This window comes from Vicugna pacos, chromosome 13 (assembly GCF_048564905.1).
Source record: "Vicugna pacos chromosome 13, VicPac4, whole genome shotgun sequence".
Taxonomy (NCBI): Eukaryota; Metazoa; Chordata; class Mammalia; order Artiodactyla; family Camelidae; genus Vicugna; species Vicugna pacos.
In genome coordinates, this window is record NC_132999.1 from 35,812,379 (window position 1) to 35,833,467 (window position 21,089).

The window sequence follows — 21,089 nt, forward strand, 5'->3', positions numbered from 1 at the left end:
AACACAAGGTTAACTCCCGGGCAATTCTGAGGCCAGCAAAACTCAGCTCACCAGCCTCACATCCTGGTTATTCACCCCCTCAATGATATCCTCGTGGGTTTTCTCATGCCCAAGTCACTGCTCTCTGTGGCTTCCTCTTCTTGGTCCAATCTCCTGCTTCTCCCCCACCACCCTTCCCCTACCAGACTCTTAACTTTCCACTGTCTTCCATGAACTTTTGTTTCTTTACAGCCTCACTTTTTCAGTGAATGTTCCTTCCATCTTCTGCTTTCATAGAAACCTGAGTCTGCCCTGAAAACACCATTTCCTTTATATCCCATGCATCTGAGGATCCCTCATACCCTCTCTGTGCTCCATTTATGCTTCCAAGACACAAGTATGTCATCTGTATTTAAAAAAAAAAAACTGTCTATTGCTCATGCTATCCAGAAATACTACTTCTTACCCCCACTTGCTGTTCTCATTTACTCCCTGCCCCTTCACCAAGATTCAGCTCACAAGACATCCTTTCCAATCAGGCTTCTAAAGCTGTTCACTTGGGTTTAGAATTTCAGTTTTATCCCAATTACAAAGCACACAGTCAGCACTCATAAAATATTTGCTAAAAGAATGAGTGAGGAAATGAAATCTGTGGCATGAAGCAGGAGGCAAGCTGAGGTTCAGATCTCATTTAGGGGCTCTATCCTTTCCGGTTTACCAAACACTGATAAGGATAGGTTGAATTTCATCCTTGGGTGATTACTATTATCCCAACTTCAGAATGGGAAACTGAGGCTCAGCAGTTAGATAACTCATTCAAGATTATAGCTAGTAAGATGTGTAACTGGGCTTTAAAAATCCTTGTCTGACTCGACAGCCCATGTTTTGAACCTCCAAAAAACACTGCCCTCTTGAACAACAGAGTTTGCAGTTAAAAGAAGGTTTTGTACAGCTCAGTGCATATTAAGTGTTCCGAATAATTTTCATAGCACCAACAAATGATTTTGTCATGTAGATACAAGAATTGAGGGAACCCTCAAAGGAAATGGGAAACTAATTACTCTTCAAAGATGTAATTAAAAGAATACAGTGAAGACAAAAAAACCCCAAAACATCTATTTCCAGATGTTTGGAGTATCACTGGATATAGAGATATTTTAGGAGGATTTCTATATTTTAATAATAATAATTAGTAGAATATTTCTATATACTGTTGCCCCTTGAACAACAAGGTGGTTAGGGGCGCTGACCCTCCACACAGTCAAAGATCTGCATATAACTTACAGTCAGCCCTCCATATATGCAATCACACATGCACGAATGCAATCAATGGCAGACCGTATAGTGCTACAGTGTTTACTGTTGAAAAGATCTATGTAGACGTGAACTCACTGCAGTTCAAAACCGTGTAGCTCAAGGGTCAACTGTAATTGGATTTCAAGATTTGAGAACACTTAGGGTGGGGAGGCACTTCTCATGCAGATACATTGGTACTGCATTCTCAATGAAGGGCAAGCCAAGTATGATCTGTGGGCCAAATCTGACCTGCTATATGTTTTTTGTATGGTCTGTGGAGTTAGGAATGTCTTTTACATTTTTAATGGTTGGTTAAAAAAATTAGAAGAATAATATTTAATAACATAAAAGTTACATGAAATTGAAATTACAGTGTCTGTAAATAAAGTTTTATTGGCTACAGCTACAGCCATACTCACTTGTCCATGTGCTGCCTGTGCGTGCTTTCATGTTACAGCAGCAGAGGTGAGTAGTTGTGACACAGACAATGTAGCCCCCAAACCTTGAAATACTGACTGGCTCCTCACAAAAAAAGCTGGCCAACTTCTGTTTTAGTCATTTCTTTTGACTTAGCTTCAAGTTCACTAATTCTGTCTTCAGCTGTATCTAATCTGCTGCTAAATCCTTCTATTGAGTTTTTAATTTTGGTCACTGTATTTTTCAATTCTAGAATTTTTGTTTTTCCAATCTACTATTTTGCTTTTTATACTTCCCTACTATATATATATAGTTCAATTCTTATCTTTATTTCCTCAAATACAGTGTATCTAATTGCTTTATAAACTGTGTCTGATAATTCCAATTTCAGAAGTCTTTGTAGGTCCCCCTTTGTTGTTGTTCATGGTTCTCCCTAATGGAGCCTTGTTTCCTGTGTGCTTAGTTATTTTTCACCTTGAGCTATTCATTTCCTTGAAAAGCTATTTGTAAAGAACTCACATCTTCCTCCAGAGAGGGTCTGCATTTGCTTCTGCCAGGAGCTCGAAGGCACTACCAGCCTGGAATGTCCTGGACTGAGTTCATGGCTTGAGGGCTCACCTGAGTGATGAGAGCCCTCACTGTGAATATCAAGAGTTTCTTTTTTATAGACTTAGTGCCCTGATCCACTCGGAGCTCTGGCAATCTTTCCTGCAGTCCTGGTTTAGGGGTGCAGGTTTAGTCCTACTTTATCCTTATGCTGAGTCTTTTGGGGTTCCAGCTTAATGTAGAAAGCATCAAAAGATGGAAAATATGGAAGTCAGTAGACCTGGAGGCTAGAATGAGAAGGTCTAACACTTAATCAGAGTTTCAGAAAAGGAGTAGAGAGAGAAAGTGGGATAGAGGCAGTATTTAAGGACATAATGGCTTAAAATTTTCCAGAACATAAGAATTCTTATACTACAGAAGCTAAACAAATCAATCAAAATAAATAAAAAGCAATTCTTACATTTGCAATATTTATTCATACTTTATAGAACTCTTTCTTTTATTCTTCATAAAAACCTAAGGAAGTGAGTATTATTATCTATATTTTTCATAAGGGAAAATTGTGATCCAGAGAGCTAAAATCAATTATCTAGGGCCGTATAATTCTTTGCAGCAAGGGTTGCTCAGAATTGTATCAAATCCAGTTTGATCCTAGTTCAGGATCTCTCCTATACATCAGAAATAGAACACAACACAGCAGAGAAAGACTTCATAAGGGGAAATCTGAGCATTGCTAAGGAATTCCTTCTAAAACCCAGAATCCTTAACTTGGAAACTTCTCCCTGAAAGCAGGTTAAAAACCTTTCCCACATATCTGTGCTTTGTTCTGAAGACAGCACTGGATTGGAAAAACCTTTGCAGTAAGAGGCAGGAATGTTCTAGTTTGTACCTTAAATTGGGAGTTAAATCTAATGAGGCCAAACCAATTCTCTGGGCTGAAGACCAAGCTGATTCCAACGGTTTATGGAACTGGCCTGGTACACCACCTACTGTGTACCACCCAGCTGTCAGGAGAGCAGGGCAGGAATGCCCTCCTAATCCCCATCCCCCCTTACACCACTGAAGACAGGTTAAATACTGTAGTTAACATGTCCTGGGTAACATGTCTTTTGTTCATCAGCGTGATTCGACTTGGTAAATTACTACATCTCTTCCATTCTGGTTGTATTTCACTTCTTATAGCTTATTCCTGATTTGTTTTTTGCCCAGAGCACTAAACCAAGAATTTCTAAGGGTGAAGGCTGTGAATTACTAGCATAATCCAGCCCCATTCCCCAGGTGTTAACACGTCGCTGGCATCTCTCTACTAGCTTGGTATAAAGAACAGACCACTCTTCCCTCGTGGCTGCCTCCACGATGTATAAAAACTGAGAGAATTACAGCGCCAGAACTCACAGGAAGAGGCACCAGAGCCAAGAAGCCAGATGCCAGGGTAAGGGGGCTAGATGCCAGACAACTCAGCAGGAAAGCCAAACAACCCCGGGTCTGAGGTCTTGTAGGTAGGTGCAGCCGTCACCATCAGAAGCAATTGTGGTCAAGGCCTCGTGCAAAAGAGGAAAGAAAGGGGACATAATTCCGACCTTTCACGTCTGTCTGGTACGGGCCAAGGGCAGAGGCATATGAAGATGACTAACCACAGAAAGGAGCCACAGGCAGTTCTGCAACCATTTACTGCACATCAACCATGTGAGAGGTGCTGTGCAGGGCACGAGCACAGAGGGGACTGAGCACCATCTCAAGGCAGCCCAGTCTAACGAGGGAAGAGCACAGGTATCCAGCTGTCATCCGGGCTCCGTGTGTTCATGTTTACTGAGCACCTAACACATACATGCCAGCCCTGCCTAGGTGCTAGGGAGACTGAGAGGGCTAGAACAGGGAAGGATACTGAAAGGATTAGATACTTACTTGAAAGCCCCTGTGAATTCATCATTTCAATTCAATCCTTACCACAACCCTGTGAGGGAGGCATATTCACATCCTCATGTTACAGGTGAAACTGAGGCTCAGAGTGGTTAAGTGGCCTGCCCCAAGTCAGAAAGAAAGTAGATGGCAATCTGGGATTTGAACCCAGCTTGGCCCAGCTCCGAGACTGTGCTGTTCCTTAAATTAATAACTATTACATGGTTAATTATAAAATAATGAGATAATGGGTGCCAGAGGCAGAAAATTCACAGGAAGCAAAGGAAGAGATCATTTTGTATAGGGAGGTGGCCTTTGAGTTTTCCCAGTGGACAAGCAAGGAAAGGGGATTGCAGACATAGATAACAAACACATGCAAAGGCAGAGAGAGGGAAAGGGAGGGTTTACCCATGGCAGAGTGACTGGAGTTAAGGTGGGGAGGAAAGCTGATCATGGGAGGTTTTGCATGCCAGGCTGCAGAGCATCTTTGAAAGGCCACTGCCTCCTGCTGCAACTCAATCACCCTCCACTCTGTAGCAGAGGACTTTCCTTCTCATCCCTCAAACTCCTGGCAGTGGCTCCTTCTGTAATGAGCTGTCTGTGTCTGCCAGGCCTTATGTTTGCACCCACAACCCCGTCCTCTCTGGGCCCCAGTAGACTCCAGGATTCTGCCGACAGACTGAGGACAGAGGCCCTGGGAATCCCCCAACAACCCCAGGGGTGGTGAGAGCTGATCCTCCAGGATTGGCCCCCAGCTCTCACAGAGCTCTCTACCACACAGTCAAGGCTCTCTCTCATTCTACTCACAGTTTAGAGTCCAGCTTCAGGAGGAAGCCCAAACGATCATACTCTGAAAAAGAAAAGCAAAGCAGGAAATGTCAGTGATGTCAAGCACAGCTGACACTAGGAGATTGCATTCCCCAGGAACATGGGTGACAGGAGCAGATTGCATTCCCCAGGCCCTGACCAGGGGTGGCAGACAACTGCTTCAAAGGGCAGATCCAAACACCTAAGCTGCAAATAAATTTAAGTCACCACACTCTTGCTAAACACCTGCCTTGTGAAGGACCAGGTTCCGTGCTGGTACCTCCTAGGCCTTGTAGGCCAAACAGGCCTATGCTGGTCTGTAACTGCCTTCCTGTTCAAATGTTGTGCTTGAAGCTGAAATTTAGTAAACCACAACACGGGACCCCTGGAGAAGAGGGTCAGAAGCAGTCTCTGCTTTCTCTAAGCTCTGAGTTCTCAGATTTGTGCTGAATCAGCCATGTTAACTTTGGGGTGAAGATATGGCAGCCAAGGGGTCCTCAAACCCATGGCAGTGATCCTCTTCATGACAATTACAAAGAAGTGATAGATTTGATTTAATAAAGGGTAGGAAATTTAAAATGAAATCTAAAAAAAAAACCTGGTAAGATGTTTGAAACAAATGATAAATCATTATTTTATTTAATTTCTCTGTATCTTGCCTCATTCTAAAATGAAGTTGAAGGAGTTTTTAAAAACTGTATGCAGTACAAGATTTTAAAAAAGAAGAAATCTGGGACCAAGGAGGAAATAAGCATAGGAAAAATAATAAAAAGCAGCCAGGAAAAGAAAGCCAAAAGTAGGTGTCCTAAGCTTTTATGTGTTTGCTGGAAAAGGATTACAGATCTAGCCCCAAGACTTCTCACAGCTGAAACTAAGTGCAAAGCACTGATACAATGGTTTAGAGTATCCATGAAATAAACTAGGAGAATCCTAGCTCTTTCTGGTACTAACACTTCAGAGAAGTTTCCTCTGTGTCCTCAAACAAATTTTTATAAAGAAATGATAGACAAATATATGTATGTATATGTATGACTGGGACATTGCGCTATACACCAGAAACTGACACATTATAACTGACAGTACTTCAATTAAAAAAAAAGAAATGATAGGAAGTGTTATAAGATTGTTTCATATAGCTCTGTTCAATGACTGCAGTGTGTGTGTGTGTGTGTGTGTGTGTGTGTGTGTGTGTGTGTGTGTGTGTGTGTGTGTGTGTGTAGAGTGCTGTGTCAAAATAAGGTGGTCTAGGAATGCAGCTCTCAGCTGACCTGGCTTAATTTGAGGATAAAACAGAATACCAAGACCAAACAACTTTGGAAAAGGCCATACAGCACGGCTTTCAAGGAATTCAGTCTTTAATAAGCAATGAATGGCTAAAGAGGGAAGTTACACACACGGACAAGTATCTCACAAGAGCCACTCTGCAAGGCCAATTAAGCCTTGCAGACTGCGCTTTCTTAAGCAGCTGAGCTTCAGGGAGAGAATAATTCCTCCTACTAAAACGGAAGATAAACCAACTAGGACACACAACTCAATAGAAGGCTTGCCTTCCAAGAGAATACTCTCAGGCAAGTGAAAACCTTTCCTCAAAATAATTCTGGTTTTGCTCTAATTCAGATGAATGGATGAGACACTTTGCTTAATACATCAGGAACTTCTAAAAAATGAATAAGATTTCAATTTTAAAAATAAACTGAAAACAAAAATTTGCCAAAAGACTTAGTTTCAAATTTTAATGCTCTTTCAATCCTATTCTATCACTGCATGAAAAAGAAAACCTCGTTAACTTGCCAACACCTGCTGCTTTTTCCCCACGTGGCCGTAACACTGGGGAAACCCTCCTGCCGCTCCTCAGACCCGAGCTAAGACTTCCTTGGACATACAATGAATCCACACTTTGGCTGATTCCCTCCAGAGAGGCCAGAGAATGCTTTTCCTTTGCTGCAAACTCAAATGTCAGGGGCCAAGCAAGAAGATAACATAAACCAGGGAAGTGGGAGAATGTAATGCCCTCTCACAGCAGCTCACACCACTTACTTTAGCTGCACTGAAAACAGATCCTGTTGAAAGGTCTTTTTCATCACTTATTTTTGTATAGTAACCATAATTATATCCGTGGGTCATTTTCCAATGGCATCTTAAGTTCTGTTTGACACGCACACACACTAATTGCACATTAAATATGTAAGAACACTTTGCATTTCTAAATCAATTATGTCCTGTCCTTCCATGGCTCTCTTGGACTATCTGTTGTTTGTTCTCTTTTGTTAAGAGACACAAGTACCAGAGACATTTCATTTTATTCTTCATTTAAGAAAAGGTAACTGCATGCGCCCAGTGGTAAATGGCAACTGACACTGGCTTCAGGTCTCAGAGCCACCAAAAGGGAACAGAGTCCATCTGGAGACGCCATGCGCTGTCGGAAAGAGCAGCCTCCCCCACCTCCAGCCAACTACACCAAGGAGCAGTGCAGGCCTGGCGTTGCCACATTTTCTAATTTTTTAAAGCCAAGAATCTGGAACTTTTAAGGTAAAATTTCTCAATTTGTAAATATTGGCAAAAGATTCAAGAAAAAAATTAGCGATTATGAGGCTCAACCACAGTATGCCCAGGAGCAGGACGCAGCCAGCAGGCCGCCGGTCTGTAAATGCTGCCCTGGACGAGCAGCTCAGGAGGGCTAGAAGCAGCTCTCTTTTGTGGCTGCACACAGGAGATGCTTCATAAATATCTGTTGAATATTATTATCAGGATTATTTGGTCACAGTGGTCATAAATCCAAGTCAAATTCTAACAGGATGCTAAAAAAGTTTTAGCCCAGCCTCCAGGATGGTAAATTTTCAGACACTGAAGTGAGATGCTAGACTAGGTTTTAAGTTTTCTAAGGTAATATCTGAAAATGTGTTACATAATTCTAAAGGCTCTCCTACATCAAATATAAAAGTAACTGATGGTGAGAGATTAAAAGAGAGAGGACTTGAAGCATTTCTATGGAGACAGCAGTGTATGAACTCCACCTCCCTTAGTACTTGTCTCTTACTTAAGCCTGGTGAGGGAAGCTCAACACATGACCCCTAAAGAATGAGAAACACAGCGGACTGCCAGGTGCCTGAGTTCTACCTGAGAAGTACAAAGGACACAAGATGGGCTGGCTGGGGAGGATAGAGCTGCATCGGAACTGACCTCTAGAATTTGTTGCAGAGAAGGAGGCATGAATAAGCTAGTGTTTGGTTGTTTCAGGTCCTTTCCAAAAGATCTGCCCAGAGGGCTGTTGGGTCCTCAGCAAACAGAAGTGAGAGCGGACATTGGGAGTCCCAGGAGCTACAGGAGTGAGCGAGAGGGTTTTTGTGAGTGCATTACCCACATCAGGGGACCTGCAGAGGAGAGGTCCCTAGAGAGAGCAGTCTCCAAAACATCTACGGGAGCACCCCACAAGAGTCAGCTTAACACACTTGCCAGCGTAGTGCCAACACTATCTTCTGTCTTCTCTGCTCATTCTCTCCCTCCCTTCCCCACCAATTCCAGAGGTCAGAAACTGCAGCCAGCGACTGAGGGACCAGTGGGAGAAGGACAAGCAGGGCACATCCCCTTCCCTGGGTCAGCATTGCTGGTACTAAGCCCTGATGGCGGGAGCAGCTCTGAATGAACTGAAAGCTGCGACTATTATATAAGGCGGGGACGCTCTAATTTTGGAACTGGTGACTCAATGTGACCACGGGATTCTTATTACCTTATAGGTACCAAAAAATTCTCTGGACCTCCCACACTGAAAACATCTTAAGGGGACAGAGAGAGACCAATGAAAGTGGTGTGATTATCCCCTGATGTTTCCTGCATGTCCAACATACTGGTTGTACCAGCTTAGGCAAGTAGGGCAGTTTGGTTTGTTTCACATAACCAAAGCGTGGGAAGGGCCAGGGTGCAGAGGACTTCGGGGAAGATCGAAAGGGACTCGAACGCCAGCAGGCTTCAGGCTTCCCTCGGTTAGCTCTGCTGTCCCTGACTAGCTCTCCTCCTAAGTCAGGAAACAGCTGGCATCAACTTGCAGGCTGCATCTTCAGCTCAGCCACTGAGAAGGGGATGGACCCGGTCTCTACTCCCGATGGCAAACTCCCCGGGAAGGGATCGAAGTGGTCTAGCTTGTATCAGCTCCTCACCCCCGTCTTCGTCACAGTGCTCAAGGAGATGGGGTTTGTAACAAATTCTGATTCCAACATGACACATCTGGTTAGAAGGAGCATTTTACCAGAAGGAGGAACGTGCTGTCCTGAACAAATAAAAGCTCCTGGGAATAGCAGAAGTCCTTGGAAAACACAGAGCTGGCTGAATCTCCCAGATACAATAGGTATGACCACCGCTAAAATGGGCCACGGACTTTCTTCTCACATCCTCATTCTGCTGTGGGTTTTCTCTTCCCTGTCCAGTCTCCTCTTTAAATCTGTCTCATGATGCCCTCTGAACTCCTGATGCCAACTACCTGGCTTACTTTCCTCTACCTTCTGGCTGACCTGAAGCCTGGCTCTGCCCTGCGAGACTGGGCTTTTCCTGTGGCTCTCAAGGGGCAGCTGCTTTTTCTCTCAAATGCTAAGGACCTGTGGGTAGTGAGAAGGGAATGCTTATGAAGTGCTGTGTTGCACTTTTCATCATTTTCCTTGTGTTTGGGCTTTGCTGAGCTTCTGGGATCTGGGGGTTTAAAGTTTTAATCAAACTTGAAAAAATCTTGGCCATTATTCCCTCAAAAAATTTCCTGCCCTCCCCTCTCTCCTGGGGGCTCTGACTACACATGCGTCAGGCTGCTTGAAGTCCCACCACTCATTGATTGATGCTCTGTTCGTTTCTTTCCAGTAATTTTTCACTCTGTATTTCATTTTGGATAGTACTGATGTCTCTTCTAGTTCACTGTCTTTTCTTCTGCAGTGTCTAATTTGCTATTTATTTATTTAGTATACTTTCATCTCAAAAACTATTTTCTTAGCTCTAGGGTTCTTTCTTATATCCTCCATGTCTTTCCTTGATATCCTCATGCTTTCTTCTACCTCCTTGAAGTATGGAATGTATTTTAATGTCTTTGCCTACTAATTCTATCATTTGTGTCATCTCTATGTCTGATTCTATTGATTGGTTTCCCCCCTCACTATGGGTTGTACTTTCAAGCTTTTCTGAATTGCCTGGTCATTCTTGATTGGGTGCCAACAATATGCATTTTCCCATGTTGGGTGCAGGGTATTTGTGCATCCCTTAAGTATTTTTGAAGTGCACTTAAATTACTTAGAAACAGTTTGATCATTTCAAGGCTTGCTTTTAAGCTACGTAGGGTGAGGGTTAGAGGCAAAAGTGGACGTTAGTCTACGGCTAATTTGCACCATTACTAATTTTACCCCTCTGCCAAGGCAATACCCTTCTGAGTACGCTATGTGATGCCCCATGTATTGTGGCATTTCCCCACTATTCCTAGGTGTGAGCTGCAGGGGTTATTCTGCCTCCTCCTTTCCAGTCTTTCCCTGGCTTCCAGTCGTTTCCTCACACACATGCTCTGATCAGCTGAGGAGTCCAGTGCTTTCTCTGTGTGCAGCCCTCTCCTCTCTAGTACTCTGCCCGTGAATTCTGGCTGCCTTGGTTCCCTCAAATTCTCAACTCTGTTTCCTCTTAGGAAGACTCTTGGGTTCTGTTTGGGTTCTCCTTCCTGCCCAGCCTTCTCTCCTGAGTTCCGGACTTGTATATCCAGCTGTCCCCTGGACATTTCCACTTTGATATCCTATAGGCACTTGAAACTCAGGCTGCCTCACATAGAGTTCATTTTCACCACCCTCACACACAGAGCCCCTCCTGTATTCCCTACCCTAATGAATGCTACCACTTTTCACCCAACTGCCCAAGCTTGAAACCTGAGAGAACTCCCTGATTCTTGCTTCTCTCTTATTTCATTAATTCATTACCACACCCTTTTAATTTCATCTTCTAAGTGGATTGCAAATCCACTTACTTTTCTCCATTTCTACTATCCTTGACAAAGCGTCACTTCTCACCTGCATTACTAGCAACTGCCTCCTACCAGGCTTCCCTGGGTCCCATCTTGTCTCTTTCTGCTGGATTCTCCATGAGGTAACCAGAGCTAGCTTTCTGTAAGATAGATATGATTATGTCATAACTGCTCAAAAATCTAAATGGCCTCTGTTGTTCCCAGAATAAATCTCAGTCTCTTGGTTTACAAGGACCTTCGTGATCTGACCTGTAGTGATCATCTCAAGTTCACTTTTTGACTCCCTGCATTGCCCCATGTGCCCTGATACTTCTATGCCCTAGCCAGACTCAACTATTTTATTTTCCTCCGAAGTATCTTTACCATCTCCAGACCTTCATGCCTGCCTTTCCCTTTACTTACAGTATCATTCCCCACCCCCTTTCACATTGGGTATTTCCTACACATTGCCCCTAAATGACTCAGAGTCACCTCAAACCCAAAACGCTGAAAATCAGACTTACCTTCCCCTGTCCCCCTAGCCCTGTTGTTTCTCTGGTAATGGCATTACCGTTCAGTCCTCCGAGAATGAAAGTTTTGGTGTGTCCTATTTCTCTCATTCCTAAATACAAATCCTCCTTCCTATACCGTGGCCGCTGCTTTTGCTGGAGCCTTCACTGCTGCTTGGGCCACGCAGCAACCGTGCAGTCTGTCTCCGCCTGTCTTCCAGCCTTGCCTTCCGCCACCCCCTCCAGGCAGCCGTCATGCCTGACACCTGTCACAAGTGACGTTCCCTCTACCTGAAATGCCCCCATTCACCTTGCTGACTGGGTAAACTCGACTCATCCTTCAAGATACAGCTGTCGCCAAAGCTAAATCTAACAGACGTTTCTGTAGTGCCACAAGGACCTTCACGACTGGGCCTTAGCTACCTTTCCAGCTCTGTCTTGTACTGTCTTCTCCCCTATGTGCTGTGTGCTCTGGCCACTCGGGCCTTCTTTCAGTTCTCTGAATGAGCCATGAGTTCTCTCAACACAGGCCTTTCTCTTAGAAGCAGTTTCTTTTCTGCCTAAAATGTCTCTTTATTTGGTTTGATTCCTACTCATCTTTGAGACCCTAGTTCCAATGTCCTCTTTTAGCAGAGCCTCCTGGACCCTCCTGTCTGGGCTGTGTCCCTCCTGCGTGCTCCTTTTACAGTGTACCTACTTGACCTCATAATAGTTACTCCCTTATACAAATGTAATTATACATTCATCAGACTCTGCCTGCTGGCTCTCCTCCACTAGACTAGAAGTTCTACTAACACTTCATCCAAGAGAGGGACCACTGTTCCAGTCTAGATACCCGGATTCCCAGCACTGCCCTTCATGCTCTTTCTGAGGGCCAGTGGTTTGGCTTTTAATTTGATTCTGTGGGTACCGTGTCCTTCTGATAAGTTCCTTTCTGTTTTAAGTTAGCCAAGGTCAGTTTCTGTTGCTTATAATAAACAATCCTAACTGTATGTATCTGTATCTCTGGTACCTAATATAGGGTCTGGCACAGTTGGGGCTCATACATGTGCTGAATGAATGGAAGAATGAACGAGTGACCTAGCGACCAAGAGGGCCTAGTGAATAGCCCTAAGACCTGTCTTCCTCCACCTCTTGCTGCCTCTAGCAGTCACTAGTCCGACCACCTTTTACAGTGGTGCTTCCCTTGCTCTGGCTATTCTTGGTTTCCAGCCTATCCAGCTGATTACAGCGAAGTCACCTGCCTACGGAGAACTTGCCCTGGTTCTTTTTAGGCACGCTTCCCTAATTTCAGTTTCTGGCTTTTACTTTGGAGTTCCCTTTTGATGACTCTAAATTTGCCAAGGTAATTACATCCTGCCATTTATAAAAGCCTAAAATCTAACCTTCTCTGCAAAGCCTTCTTGAGACCCCTGAGTAAACAGTCACTGCCCCATCTCCAGCTCTCCCAGGGATCTTATCTGATAAGCATTCTATTCTCATATTCATGAGCTATTACTGAATACGAGACATACTCCCAATCTGTTACTGATGGTCTAATCTACACCCAGTTCCTCAGAGTTCCCTGACTAGCAGGAAAGCCTACATACAATCTTTAGGGAATATAAACTAGAACAGAAAGCGATCAGGGAGTCACAGGCATAATGCTCTGGGAATACAGGAGCAGAGCTTTCTACTGCTGGGTCTGGGCAGAGCTGCAGATCTCAGAGCATCTCACTGTGTACAAATGTTTCTTGAGGTTGCATGTAAATTTAGCTTATAAATGGAAATGCTATTTTGAGTGTACCAGTTTTTCAGGGACAATTCACCTCTGGGGAAGCTGGCAGAAAGAATCTGATCTCACCAGCAGTCCAATGATCCCAAATCTATAATAAGGATGTAAAACTCTGGGACTCTCAAGGCATCAGGCACAATGTGTGCTGATGCACACGCACAGCTCTCCCAGCACCTGAAGGTGCTCTCCTCCCAGGTGTCAAAGCAGCAAGACCACAGCTGCACAGTGAAGGAGCGATGTTTAGTCTGGTGGTTTAGGCTTCCTGCCTCAGCCAGGGTGGGAAGCCCAGCATTATTAAATAAAAAAAAAAAAGAGCCCCTGACCAAAGAGCACATGTGTGTCCTTGCCCAGCTCCAGGTGGGAAGTCGCATGAATGATGCAAATCTCTGCTCTTCCTCTCCTGCACCTACACCAAGTCAGACCTGTGAATGTATAAAGTGCCTTTCAGAAGCTTAAGAGTCTTTGAAATTAACCATTAACTCTTCCATTGCCAAAGGGATATATTGTTCTGAACTTATCTAAACTCCTATGAGGTTCAGAAACTGGATATAAACAAAAAGGACCACACACTACAGTGTGTATGCACCTAATAATGAAACCTCCCTCCGTTCAGGCAAAATTAACAGAATTACAAGGAGAAATATATAATGGGCCCCTTGTCATCACATGGGAAACTCATACACCACTGGAAAATCAGGCTCACAAAATCTGTGAGAAATCAGAAGATCTGAAGAGAACAACGAATAAATTTGAACTAGCTTGGTTTACAGAGGATCCTACATCCAACAAGTGGAGAATGTACATTCTTTTCAAGCATATATGGAACATTTATGAAAACTGACCACCTGAGAGGCATACAGCCTGAGATAAAGATGAGTGAAACAAGCTCAAGTTTTTAACTTAAAAACTTGAAAATATTTCTTTTTATGTTTTACAGCGATTCAACATTTGATATGTTCCATAATACTTTGTATTTCATTTTGCTCCTCGTAATTCCATAATGTAAAGAAAATTACAGATGTTTTCACAATGCCCTCTTTAGATAACCCTAAGTCCCCTCGTGCTTATCTTAGCAGGGTGTGCAAATATCACTTCCTCCTTATGCTCTCGTGTATAAACAGCTGGGGCACTGGCTACACAGTGGGATCATATCCTAGGATGAAGGGAGAGCCCCCTGAAAGGAAGTGCCCCACTCTAGCCCCACTCTCCATACACTGAGCCCCCAAACGGACTTTCCGGGAATACAGGTGCCCACTGTGAGCCAGCAGTGCTACCAGCACTTTCCGTCTCCAGTGACCCACTTCCCTCTCTAAAGAACCACCACAAATTCCCATCGGCTATCACTGCGCTTTGCGCAAAGCAGACGAATATGAAATAACTGCTGCTGATGACAACAGTGAATATTCCTCAGGAAGGCCAGCTTGAGGAACATTATTGAAGTAGACAAAGTTCAGCTTATGGGATAAAAACACGGCTTCGTTCTATCAGACAACTGCAGTGCTTCGTATCAGAATGCACAAAAGCCGGAGAAGCAGGGCAGGCCATTAGGCAAGGAAACTGCAACCACACAGGAGAAGTGGCTCTGCGGCCAGGTCTTCTCCGAAGGGGTCTTTGACGCCAGTCTCTGCACTGTGATGAATTGCTGACCGCAGAGGGAAGAGGTGTAAATGGAATGAGGGCCTAACCTGACCCAAATAGATCCCGCATTTCTGAAGAAATGGCCCTGTACAGCCTCCAGTAAAAGTCATGGGCTACATTAAACCTAAGTAATGTATGTCGTGACTTGGGTGGAGGAAGAAGTTGGCGACAGTTGCAAATGGACGGTCAGACAGGCCAGACAAAGGGGAAGATGGAGGGCATTACAACTGACTGAGCACCTGCTGTGAACTCATGCTGTGCTCAGTCCTCTAGACCACACTGTCAGCTTGATGCTTGGGACCCCCGTGAGCTGGGTATCTTCTCTGCTTTACAGAGGAGGAAACAAAGCATCAGAGAGGGCCACAACCAGAACATGGACTAGCTGGGCTGTTGCTGAACTGACCCAGGTCAGACTCTGCAGCTTCTTTTCCTTACTCTATGCTGCGCTGACCCTGAGAGGAAACAAGAAAAGCAGAGCTTCATGTCAGCAGAGCTGCCACGAGAGCAGTTATCTTCCACTGCTTCCCACCCCGGCCCCAGGGTGGTGTCAAAAGGCCCATCCATGCTCACACATGAGCCACGGGAGTCAACAGAGGCTCAGAGGGGCTGACCAGAGTGCAAACAGCTCCCACATCATTTCCAGTCGGGAAAATAAATCATAACATAGGATCAATTAATCAAAGACAAACTAAAATAGGAAAAGCGGTTTTATAAAATAAACACAGAAAAAGTCACTGACCTGGACTAATTTAACTGACCCAGTAAAAGAAGTTAGACATTCACAAACTGAAGTCCAATCTCAAACGGGTGTACACTGCTGTGGGGGAGGAGAGAGGCCTTGCAAGGGGCCCCTGATAAGATGGAGTCCCCTGTGACTATGAGCCCTTCACCCAAGCACAGCACAGCTGTGACGGTACTGGGAGCCAATGGAGCGTGGAACCTCCATTGGTGGGTAGAAGTCCCATCCCAAAGCAGGCAAAAAAGTCATGCACCATTTCCCCTCTGTCCTGGGAAAAAAGCAGACGTCTAGAGCTAAGCACGCAGTGAACTCAGTTCTATTCATGACGCCAAGTGTGTCCAGACCATCCAGGGCATCCTGTGCTAAGCTGCAGGAGGATTATGAAGGACAATTTGTCAAAAGAGCAGATGGGACAGAAAATGGGAAAAATGGTTCACTCTGCAGATTGTACCTGAAACTTCATGGAGCTTACCACCTAATGGGGTAGATATGTACAAATAATCACCAAGCAAAGACAGAGTCCCTCTCTCCAAACAAAAACTTTTTTTTTCCCAGTTGCAGGAATAATACAAACTTACTGTAAAAACCCAGATGTAAAAAACTTATAAACAATGAGGTAAGAACCATTCAAAACCCTCATTACCTAAAGTTAATTGCTGCAAATATTTTGGTGAACATCTTCCCAGAAATCTCTACAAATATATGTGTGAATGTGTGTATATAATTTAACTTACATGTGACCGCAATATATATGCTGTTTGTTTCTGTTTATTCACTCAACAATACCCTCGACATCTTCTGTGTCAATAAAAATAAAGTTTCATCATCATTTTTAATGGCTGCATAGTATTCCACTCTGTGGATACACCATTGTTTATGTAATCTTAAAGCATTTGTTAAGTGATAGACATTATTATTTCTATTTTCCTACTCTTCATTCAACAAATATTTACTGAGAACCTATTATGAGCCAGGTAATGTTCTAAGTAACAGGGACACAGTGGTGAACAAGATAAGCAAGGTCCCTGGCCAGATGAAACCTACATTGTAGTTCGGGAGACCAACAGTCTGCAGGAAAATAAGTAGATACTCTGCAGGAAGGATAAGTGCTGACAAGAAATAGATATATCTTCTTAGAGAAGACCTGGGTGTCAAGAGAGTAGACTACTGTATACTTTAGATAAAGTGGTCTGGGAAGGTGTTCTTGCAGAGGTGACATTTGAATAAAGACCTGAGACAGTCATGCAAGGCAGGAGGTAAGAAAAGTTGAGGTAGAGGAAAAGTGAGTACAAAGGTCCTGGGGCAGGAAGGGACTTGGCATATTCATGGAATGGCAGGCATGTCGGTGACGGGCAAATGGACTAAAGTGAAAGTGCTGAGATAATTAAACAGAAACTGGAGTAGGAGCCAGCAAGCTGGGTCCTATAGGTCATGGAATTTGGATTTTAAATGCACCATAAAGTCACTGGAGAGATTTCAGTGGGAAAAAGATATGATCTGATTTACATTTTTAAAAGGTCACTTTGGGTACAACGTGGAGAATGGACCCCTGGGAGGCAACAAATGAGCACAGAGAGACCAGTTAGATGTTTACTTGTCTTGAGGGGAAGAGATGGTACCTTGGACAGTGGTGTTAGGAAGAGTTGGCTGGAGGGGAGGGTATAGCTCAGTGGTAGAGTGCGGAGCTTAGCATGCATGAGGTCCTGGGTTCAATCCCTGGTACCTCCATTTAAATAAATGAACCAAATAAAATTGCCCCCCAAAATAACAAAAAAAAAAAACCACAAAGAATTTTTTTTTAAAAGAAAGAGTTGGCTGGACAAGAACACACTGTGAAGACAGAAAAGGTGGGACAGAGTGAGGAAAAAGTACAATTACGGTCATTCCTAGGTTTGTGGCTTGAATGGTTTGGTAGATGGGGGGAAAATGGGTGAAGAACAAGTTTCAGCATACAGATCCCACACATTTCATTAGATTTATAGATGAGGGGGTATTTTGTTGGGGGGGCTACTGTAATTTTTAGAAAAATTTTTGATTTTCAATTATTCATTGCTAGTACCTAGAAATATAATTGATTTTTTGTGTTTTGATCTTGTATCCTGTCAGTTATTAGTTCTAGGACTGCTTTTTAGATTCCTTGGCATTTTCTACGTAGGCAATCATGTCACTTACGGGGAGGTTAGTTTTATTTCTTCCTTTCCTGTATTCTTTTTATTTCTTTTTCTTCTTACCGCACTGGCTAGGACTTTCAAGGGTGGTTCCTGATCTCAGGGGAAGAGCAGTTTCTTACCATTAAGTATGATGTTTGCTGTAGGTTTTTTGTAGATGCCCTATATCAGTTTGAAAAAGTTCCTTTTGAAGTTTGCTGAGAGTTTTTATCATGAGTAGATGTTCAATTTTGTCAGAGGCTTTTTCTTCATCAATTGACATGATCGTGTAGTTTTTCTTCTTTAGACAGTTAATATGGTAGGTTACATTGACTGATTTTTGAATGTTGAACCAGCCTTGCATTTCCAGGATAAATCCCACTTGGGCACCAAATTTGGGAAGTTTAAGCCATTACGTCTTCAGTATTTCCTCTGTACCGCACCCTTTCTCTTCTTCTGGGAATCCAACAACACAGATGGTAAACCTTCTGGTATTGTCCCTCAAGTCACTGAGGCTCCATTCAACTTTTAAAATCTTTTTTCTTTTGCTGTTCAGATTGGATAGTTTCTACTGCTTTATTTTCAAGTGCACGGATTCTTTCCTCTGTCTTCTCCATTTTGTGATTGAGTCCGTTCAGTTGAGTTTTCAAATGTTCAGTTACTGTATTTTTTTTTCTTATATCTCCATTTGGTTCTCCTCTGTATCTTTTCTTTCTTTAGCTAACGTGTTCTATCTTTCTATTCATTTCAGTGGTGTTTGTCCTTACTTTCGGGAGCGTTTTTACAGAAGCTGCTTTAAAGTCTGTCAGATTATCCCAACATTTGTTTCATCTCAGCATGGGCATCTGTTGACCGTCTCTTCCCATGCAAGTTGAGATTTTCCTGGTTCTTCATATGATAATTAATTTTGGATTGTATCCTAGATATTTGGAATATTACATGATGAAACTAGGTCTTATTTAAATCCAGTAGAGAATATTGATATTTTTGTTTCACCAGACAATCAACCAGGTTGGATTTAGGTGGCAAGATCTGACCAGCCCTCTGTGAGTTGTAATTTCAGTGCCAGTTTCATCAAAGCCTATTCAGCTGTGTCCCTGTGTGCACCACCAGTGTCCACTCTGGGACCCAGGTGGTGGTCTATCCCTTGGTTCAGTTCTCAGAGTCTTTTGGTGTGTTGGTGAGTCCGATGCACACATGCATAGCTCAGGGTGAGCCCAGAAGTTCACACACAGCTTTATGGAGTCGCTTTCCTGAGCTCCTTCCTCTCTGGTATCTCCGTACACTTCCCAGGTCACTAAGACTCCCCTTCTTGGTTCTCTGGCCCCAAATCTGGAGTTTTAGTTACCACTTTCTGCCACACATTTCCTGAGCTGTACTCAAATCTGAGACCAAACAGCAAAAAGGCAGAGAGACAGAAAAGAAACTAGACTTCACCCTACTGTCTTGGGATTACAGGGAGAAAGGTTTGATCAAGGAGGAAGGTTTCCCTTCCTCAGTTTCAGGTGCTTGAAGGCCCCACTGCTGCCACCGGCACTACCACCACCTCCACTGAGAGCACTGCCTGGGGACTGGAGCTAAAGAAAACAGACAAAAACAACCCTTGGGATTTCTCCCTCCATCTGAGTCTTATACCCAGAGCCATAACTAGAGGTCCTCTGGAATTCTCTCCATTTATACCCTGGTGTCTACTCTGTTTGTGCCTAGGTTTCAGGCTGCCTTGAGTCCAGGTCATGGGATACCAGGGGAAAAATGAGAAATTCACTGCCAGTGTGATGGTACATTTAATTCTAGTTTTCCCCCCAATCTGTCTACTACTATTTATATTTCAGAGTCCTCAAGTAGCTGCTAAATGCATTCTGTCCAAGCCTTCGGCTGCATTCAGTGACAGAAATAGGTCCTTATATATGTATCTTGTACATGTATCCCATTTGTGCAGGGAATATACTTAGAGGAGGAAATGCCAGGTCGTGGGTAGGTGTACCTTCAAATTTAGCAAGACACCATCAAAGTTTTTTCCAAAGTGGTTGTAACCAACTTACCCACTGACCAGTGGAGCCTCAGAGCTTCCACTGCACCACATCCTCAACAGCCCTGGGATGACCAGCTCTTCAAGTTTCCTTGTTTTGATAGATGGGCAGTGATATAGCACTGAAATGCTACTTTGCATTTTCCTAGGTACTAACACAATCCAACACCTTTCCACAGAGTTATCGGTCATTTAGAGCCCTCTTTTGCGAAGCACCTGCCTGGGTCTTTTGCTTGTCTCTATGTTAGGTTGCTTCTTTACTCCTGCTGATTTTTGTAGTTCTTTATTCTGGAAACAAGCCCTTTGCTGGTTATTTGTGTTGCAGGTATCTTTTTTTCACTCTGGAGTGCCTTTTCAGTCTCCTAATGGTATCTCTGATTAATAGAAGTTCTTAACTTTTATAAAATTGTTCCATTTTTTTCCCATATGAATTGACACAATGTTGCATCTATTTGAAAACGCTTTTATCTGTCTACTCTATCTTAAGGCGACCCCCTCATCTCAGCATTTCATTAGGGACACCTGAAGCATGGTAAGGCAGAGAGTACCGGCTCTATGAGTGGCCATATTAAACAAGTGGTAGCTGTGATCATATTCTCTGAACATCTTCCCCCTTGTCCTCATTGTCACAACGGCCTGAACTCGCAGCTGCTCTGTGAAACATCAGTCTACTGCAGGCAAGGGGAGCAAAATGGGTCCACTGCCCTTAGCTGGCCAGCAACGTCTCCCTGTTATTCACAGGCAGCACCTGTGGTACAAGGACCACCAACTTCAACTAAAAATGGAGACCTGATGCACAGAGATGCTCTTCTCATGAGGTAAAGTCATTCTAAGGCTCCCTTGGGGATGCAGTGGCAGCGAACTGAAAAATCAAAGTATCTTCTCTTTTTGTTCACTGCCAACAGCATAGTGGTGTGGGGCAGGCAGACTGCCTTAGACAGGGGAGAGTCAAGCTGCATTAAGCCTGGGTGAACTGTGTCAAAGCAACGGGTGTGCCAATTTGTCTGTCCTGCACCACAGACACAGGGAAAAGCAGGGTATGTTGGCCTGCATGTGCTTGGGCACAAGCACACAGTGCAGTGCATCTCCTGGAGGAGGTGTGTATTCGAGTATGTGGGGGCATGCGTGTGAACATGCAACAGGGTGTATGTCCTCAGGAAGCGGCGATACTCTCACCAGCCAGCATGCTACTGGAGAGCCCTGATGGTCATCTACTCCAGTGTGCCCAGAGCCCGGGGTCTCTCAGTGCCCTCCACCTCACTCTCTGAGCCAGGATATGTGCACAGAAAACAGACACCTCTCCCATGAACCTGGACCACTCTGAATGAGGAAGGACCATCTACTGCAAACTCC

The 21,089-nt window shown here is 43.9% G+C and overlaps 1 protein-coding gene across 13 annotated transcripts in view; it reads right to left on the minus strand.

The window, feature by feature from the left end:
- The window catches only part of ST3GAL3 (ST3 beta-galactoside alpha-2,3-sialyltransferase 3), a 185,788-nt gene that overhangs the window by 87,274 nt on the left and 77,425 nt on the right, over positions 1–21,089 (minus strand). For 12 of the 13 annotated variants that reach the window (XM_072974597.1, XM_072974594.1, XM_072974595.1 and 9 more), the window contains one exon: positions 4,945–4,987. In XM_072974597.1, the coding sequence (XP_072830698.1) occupies positions 4,945–4,987 (43 nt within the window). Of the gene's footprint in view, positions 1–4,944; positions 4,988–8,124; positions 8,232–21,089 lie in introns of those variants that run through there. The other variant, XM_072974602.1, reaches the window with a different exon arrangement.